Source organism: Betta splendens, chromosome 10 (genome assembly GCF_900634795.4).
Source record: "Betta splendens chromosome 10, fBetSpl5.4, whole genome shotgun sequence".
In the NCBI taxonomy this organism is placed as follows: domain Eukaryota; kingdom Metazoa; phylum Chordata; class Actinopteri; order Anabantiformes; family Osphronemidae; genus Betta; species Betta splendens.
In genome coordinates, this window is record NC_040890.2 from 6,270,335 (window position 1) to 6,277,688 (window position 7,354).

The 7,354-nt window shown below is 48.8% G+C and overlaps 1 protein-coding gene across 1 annotated transcript; it reads right to left on the reverse strand.

The window, feature by feature from the left end:
• On the reverse strand, window positions 1-3,529 carry LOC114865002 (transmembrane protein 271-like). The gene has a single exon (XM_029166011.3). The coding sequence runs from the start codon at window positions 2,723-2,725 to the stop codon at window positions 1,937-1,939; it is 789 nt and encodes a 262-aa protein (XP_029021844.1). The 5' UTR covers window positions 2,726-3,529; the 3' UTR covers window positions 1-1,936.
• Between the last annotated feature and the right edge of the window lie 3,825 nt (window positions 3,530-7,354).

Here is a 7,354-nt window from a genome sequence, read left to right on the forward strand (position 1 = left end):
TTATGAATCTGGTAATTTAATAGAACGGCTGATAGTTTCATCAGACAGCAGATTCATCTGGAGTTTATATTACCATATAAATCTGGACTTTATTTATCTTATATTCATCCTCCTAAAGATCCTATTCAGAAGCAGTGGAGCAAAACCGAAAATGCTTATTCACACTGGCTTTTCCTGTCTTATTTGGACTTCAGCTGTTTAATGTTTGGTCATTTATCATAAGTAATAAGAAGCATGTATCATAGAAATATGGAACAGAGCCAGGATTGCTTTACAGCATCTGCTCCCACTCTCTTGTGGGGTTAGAGAGGGGGCACACACCTTCCCAGCTACTTTCTGTGGAGGTAACGGTGCCCAGCTTCCTCATGCAGCTTGTCTGTGCTTCACACCTGCTTCTGTCTAGGACGCACTCCTTATTTGTGCTGCTGGATTTGCCCTTTGCTTCAAAAGGGTCAGAAGACGCTGCGAGTGCACGACCACAGCAGGTGAGTCGCACGGAGCCGTTGAGCTCGTTGCTTCAGTCAGAGGCTGCTGAGTTAATGTTGTTAATGTAAAGACGGCATTGCTGCATTTGTTCATGGTATTTATCATTTTTGGACAAAATAAGCAGAAGGATTCTTTTATTTTATTATCTGGCAGTGAGCTCTGGCACAGAGATCCCAGGCTAAGTAGAATGAGTACGTGGAAAGCATCAGCACACAGTTTGAAAAGGATAAGAGGAGGATTATTACTCTGATCCCGTAAAGCAAAGTTTTCAGTCCAAACGCCCCTGGAGAGACATTTGGCTGTGGATGATCATTTGAGAGCTCCGACTGGAGGGAACCAGAACCATTTCATATGCATTTGCCACAGAGCAGCCAAAGGAGGAGACGCGATGATGTCGGCCAAATCCACTGAAGGTAAGTGAAATTAGTAACAGCGGGGCTGCAAGGTTTCGATGGTCTGGGGAGATGCGTGCTGAGAACCCGTGTGGCTGCGTGTGTGTACTGGACTTGTTTCCAATCATATTAAAGGGAACCATATGAGAAGCGGAGCTGTATCGCAGCCGGGCAGCCTGCTGCATCTGACGGTGCATTAAAGGAGTTGTGAAATAAAGATTTCCTATCGTTGCCCCTTCTGCTGTTTATGGGCGAACGGTGTGTTCAGGTGCAACCCGTCCGCCAGCTTCCTCCTGAGCCCTCATTATCTCTGATAACAGCTTCATGAATCATTTTGTTCTTCCGCTGTGCGACCTTTGACCAAACTGAAACTTTATCCCATTTTACACGTCAGGCTCACTTTGCCGTGTGTCAATTCTGGCTTTGTGAACAGTTACATTGTCTGCTGTCGCTCAAACAACTGGAGGCCACAGGAGACGTGCTTTATAAACAGCAGGTCCGAAGCCTGGTGTCTAATGGAAGATGCTGCCAGGTGCATTGTGGGGAATGCGGCATCCTGTATTAACGCCATTCTCCCCCCCGCGCTGCCTCTGAACAGTGTCCTGGTGAGTTGCACTGTGCAACATGAGCGCCTCACTGATTATCTCAACTCATGGAGTAAAAAGATTGGGCTGAATTCTTGCAATTTCCAAAATCTAAACTAGACGTCGGATGAGGTTAAATATAGTTTTTATTCACACGTAAAAATGTTAACAGCACACATTCAAAACACAAACTCTGCTTTGTTATACTAGCAAGCTGATGCGTTTATGGGCCTTGATGTGCCTGCTCTCTCTCTCTCTCTCTCTCTCTCTCTCTCTCTCTCTCACTTTGGTCACCGGTCTGCTGATAATCTATCAGGCGGATTATGTGGCATATATGAGAATGAGAAGGAACCGGGTGATTTAAAACCCGCTCCTGCCGTCTTCCTCTGTAACTTACTGGTTTTGCTGGGAGGACTGGGAGGCTCGCTTAAAGTCCCTGATTGTCACAGCACTGCCGGCGCTGCTCCGGAGCGGCTATGTGTTGCATGCCTCTGCGGGGAAGATGTCCTCGTACGCGGGCGGCAGTTCGCTGGGCAGCGGGTACGAGAACGGGAAGCTGTGGTTGAGCTCCGGGTCCGAGGGCGAGTAGCCCGGCAGCTCGACGGACGGGTGTCCCCCGCACTGCACCTCCGCTCCTGTCTCGTCCAACACGTTAAAAACACCCAAATTGATGTAGGACACCGGCTGGAAATCCGCCGAGGAGCAGTCCCTCTCCTCGCTGAAGATGATCGCGCCGCGCTGCCGCTGGCACTGTCTGCTCCTGGAGAACTGCGCCGCCTTGTACCGCTTGATGACCAGCAGGTGGATGAGCCCCAGCAGGCACTCCAGGGTGCTGAGGACGGTGGAGACGACCAGGCTCCGCTGGTAGTCCCTCAGCTGCTCGCACGCGGGGTTCACGGCCAGCGGGTGGAAGCAGTAGTGGGAGTACTTCCTCTCCACCAGAGAAGCGGTGTCCCCGTCCACCACGGCGCCGGAGAAGGCGGTGAGGACCCCCAGCAGGAAGACCACCACGCCGAGGAGGAAGAAATTCCTGCAGCCGGGCTTCTCCGTGCAACAGAGCAGCGCGGAGCCCAGCAGCACCTGGCCGATGCCCACGAGTAGCCCCGAGTAGAAGGCGCCGGCCGCGGTGCCCAGGTGGAAATGCGCTTTGACCGTAGATCCCAGCGAGACGCATCTTAATCCAACGACAACTTCGCTCAGGGCGCACACGAAGAGGAGAGTGCTGGAGAAGACGGTGCACAGTCCTTTCCCACTCAACTTCATTATATTCCGCCTCTGCCGGTCCCGATCCCTCTCCGCCCGTCTTCATCCTCCTTCGTCCTCTCCTTCGACTCCTCTGGAAACGCTCTCGCGTCGGGACATCATCCGCCGCTGGACTCCTCGGGCTCAGAGCGGGAGATGCTCGCCGCTGTGGCGTCTCTCTCGCATCCGCGACGCTTTAATATATAAATAATTAATGGCAACAACGCGTTCCTTTTTGCACTTATCGATAACCCATAGCCTGCGCAGTCGATGATCACTTTAGCTCCGCGTCAGCTGACCGCCCATTAGACTCTTGACATTTTTCCTCCGGACCAAAAGTTTTTTTTTCTTCCTCCTCTTCTGCTCCGAACGCCAGACTCTCTGCAGTCCGCCAAGTCGTCGGACTCAATGCCGTGTGGCGCTTTTGAGGCAGAGAAGGAGGCGGCTGCTTTAGCCTGAGATGCCCGAGGGTCCCGTGGACCAATGACCAGTGGCCCTCGGGCCTTCAAATGCGTGAAACACCCTCAGAGCGACTTTAATGGTGTCCACGGCGCCCGTGGCGAGGTTAATTGGTGACAAATGGAAAAATGAGTTAACTACCGCACTTTTGAATGGTGACCAAACAACCACCAGTAGAATGGTTCAGTAAATTACATAAATCCCCGAGGCAACTACAAGATGGATAATCGTGATCTCCAAGTCTAATATCACCGCATAGAAATCTTCCTCCTATTGTTGTTGCAGGTTGCATACATACTGAGGGAGACGTCATCCTTGCATAAATGTTTCAGTCAGGTGCATCTTTCTGGAAATCATAAACAAAAGCATTAATAATAGAGCGGTGCTGCTGAGGCTGTGCGCTGTCCGTGGTGCTGAAACCCCCTGGGCCAGACGGCAACTGACTGGACTCCTCAGCATCTTTTCCCCCTCGGCCAGTCTCCTAAAACCCCACCAGGCCTGTGTGGCATTAACTGTGCTTCTCGCTGACTCCGTCACCTGATGTGGGGTCGGTCTTTTGGACAAGTGCCCAGGTGACCTTGGATGAGAGGGGGAGAGGCAGGAGACGCCGGAAGAACTCAGGAGGCACCAGTAGATGAGGAAACAAAATCAGTTTTTTTTCCCTACAATAAACACAGGAGGACACATGGTGTGACTCATCCAAAGTCCAAGCTGGAACATGGCTGATGCAACCCACAGTCTAAAAGTAAGTATTTGGGTGTGAAGTCCAATATGGTCCTATTAAAAGACAAGAAGGAGCGGATAAATGGGGTTGATTTGCTGCATGCTACTTTATCTTAGAGTGTAAGTCTGGTAACACTTAGCAAAATAAAACACAGTAGAGTTCAGGCTGACACTGACATTGCAGGTCTAAGGTCACGAGCGTTGTTACAAATCATCTAGAGTGACTTACGCTCATATATAAAATGTTGTGCACACCTTTCCAGACCAGGTGGAGGCCAGGAAAGGTCATGGCATCACCTAAGTCAGTATCTGCTAGCATATATATAAAAACATATATAAAGCGAAGCTACAGCTGCTAACTTTGGAAAAGTAACAAAATGAACTGTACGATTACTATAAGAGTCAACCATGTGGAAAAGGTTGAAGGACGTGTAAAATGTTTCCAGACCACGACCCGCTTCCAGAATATTGGAGGTTGTTGGATTTAAATCATTACCAGATCATTAACTCTGGATGTAAAATCATTTACAGGACAAGTTTTTGACTTAATGAGCCAAACATTTGACGAGTACAGGTGGGAGAGTTTCACCGGGGAAAGCCGTGGTCTGAACATTCATCACAATGAGCCACCTCATTGACTGCACCGGTGAAGCTGCCAGTAAGTGTATGTGTGAGCGTGAGTCTAAGTGGCTTTTAAACACTTACTTCTCAGGTTTGCTGGTAAGCAGCGCGAATGATGAATTGATGAAGTGATTGGCAGTTCCGCTAGGAGGCAACGCGCGTCTCTGCCAGTCGATCAGCAGAGCTGACGATGTCATCAGCGTTAAGAGCAAACGCACGGACCCAAACAGATCAGGCCTAGCCGCAGGACAGAACCCAGCTCTCCGTCTTCCCTTGTGCTCCAGTATTGTATAACGTCTACGCCTTGGTGATCAACAAATTCAGGCCATTTTTCACATTTGTTGTTCCATAATGTGGGCGTTGTGAAGCCTTTAGATCTGTAGCTGTGATTAAGAGCTATACAAATAAACTTGGCCCATCAGGCCAGTTTGGAAAATGTCTTTAGTTAACACACAGTCGGAACAGCCGCAGGTAGGCAGCGTGCATTTTAATCCGAGGAACAAGCTGCTGAATTCAATTGTCTGACGAATGTGATGAAGCAGAAGTTGTTAACAGCACATGTCACCGCTCACCTCCATAACACAGACAATTTCCCTGTCACGGTCGCAAACCTGGGAGACGCCGCCACCGAGGAGGAAAGTAATTCCCATCCTAATAGGTAAGATCACAAGGCTGCGAGAGGGGGGAAGGCTGTCTACCAGTGTAGAATTAAAAGTAATTTAATTTCAGTGTGGAGGACTTTTCCCAGAAGAATAAGGTAAAACTAAGCGTCCAGCGCCATACGGAGCGATGCAGGCGGATCGCTCACGCTGAAGAAAAACCACCTTCACACTTAAGAGCAGCTTAACCTGTGTGTGTGTGTGTGTGTGTGTGTGTGTGTGTGTGTGTGTGTGTGTGTGTGTGTGTGTGTGTGTGTGTGTGTGCGCGCGTGTGTGTGTGTGTGTGTGTGTGTGTGTGTGTGTGTGCGTGTGTGTGTGTGTGTGTGCGTGTGCGCGTCGGCTGTGAAGGGACTGCTCTGGCATCTGAGATGCATTTTTACAGCAGCGGCTACAACAGCGCTGACAGGTCAGCCTGTAAAGTCCTGTGTTAGGCCATAAATATTAATGAATCCAAAGCAGTCTGCCGCTGCTGGCTGGACCGGGGAGGGACTCAGATGATGTTTATCCCAACGAGGAATTGACTTAGAACTGCAGAGAATCAATAAGCTACAGATCTCCAGAAACGGAGCTGTCAAACGGGCAGGACCGGGGCAGATGAACAAACGAGCACAGTGGTCAAAAGCCAAGGTTGTTATTTAAACCTGCTCTAACTAATGTCTGAGAGGAACAATGTATTTCGTGGCAGGTACACGTGAACCCAGACAATAATCACTGAAGCCTAGTGTTGCATTGAGCAGCTAAAAATAGCTTTGAGAAGAGTGAGAACACTTACATTCATACACACTTACTTGCTGATGGCTCCAATAAATGCTGTTTAGTCATATGATGCTAATAACAACTAAACATATAAATAAAATTTACTAAAGTTAATTCAGTAAAAAGGAATCAAATTATCAGTCTTAACACATCAGTGCGTGTTTCATTAAGAAAAAGAACTAAGTTTGGTCCCTCTATGAGGTGAAGACGCGTTAGTGGTGAAGTCGTGAGCTCAGTGCTGCCCCCTGGTGGCCGTCAAAGCTGCTTTGAATGAGATATTGGGAAAATCTGGCTCCCCCACTCCTCATTAAAGGCTTCAGTGGAGCATTGATGGAACTGTTACTGTTTCACATCGGAACAGAAACAAACTGTAGAGGACAAAGAGTCTGACAGATCTTATTTTACAATGCGTATATCACAAAGAATGAACACTCGATTCATCCTCCATAGTGGCTCTAGCTTTAATATCACCAGCATCAGTCGTTGCCTGAAACAGTTGTTGTGTCTGGCTCTGTGACACGCGGAGAAGCGGCAGAGACCCATGTGGGATTAGTTGCCTTTCAAACATTTAGAAGAAACAGATGCCTGAGTCAAGCCGGATTTGGATTCGCTGTTCCCCTGTTAATCCACTTTGTCTGTGGTGAACCTCACATATGGACGCCTGAACCCAAGACGTGTTTCTGGCTTCTGTCTGCCGCCCTCACCTGCATTTAATAACTTCCCCAGGTTGCAGTGCGAGTGGATTGTTTTGACGTGGGCTGGGTTTAATTAGTATTTTAATTATACACTGTCTGACACTCAGCTTTTTGTTCTGGGTTAAACCATGAGGGAGCCCAACACAATGCTTGTAGTCATGCAGTGATACTGGATGGATTTGAATAAACTGAAACAGTTGTGAATACTCGAATACAGCAAGTCCTACTGACTACATCAGCCTTACGTGGAAATGTCAGTGTCATGTGGCCCTCGTGCTCATGTGTCATAACAGCTGATGACGTGAATTCGCTCATCACACTGACCTAAACATTAGTGAGGAAAAGCAGAGAAAAGCAATCTATTCGCCATTAATAAGAAGTACGCAGAGAAGCTCTAATTACACGCTGCTGGCTCTCCGGCTGCTTGCTTGGAAACTGGAGGGGATGGATTGTGGTGTAGTGTCAGCAGAAGTAGAAGCAGCTGCATCTAGTGGAGTAAATCTTTTTCTCCCGAGCTCCAAGGGAGAAGAGGACACGAGGCTTCGTGTCAATACATGTGCTGTGTGCTCAGCGGCTTGTTAGCGGTGTTTCCTCCTGGCAGCACAGGTCAAAGCACCAAACAGGACAAACTGCCCAGGAGCAACAACGTGGCCCGTCTACAGCCACCGACAGAGTTCGCAACGTGTGCAATGCTGTGTAGCTCAGAATGCAGCATCGCACTCATCACTGCCAACAGG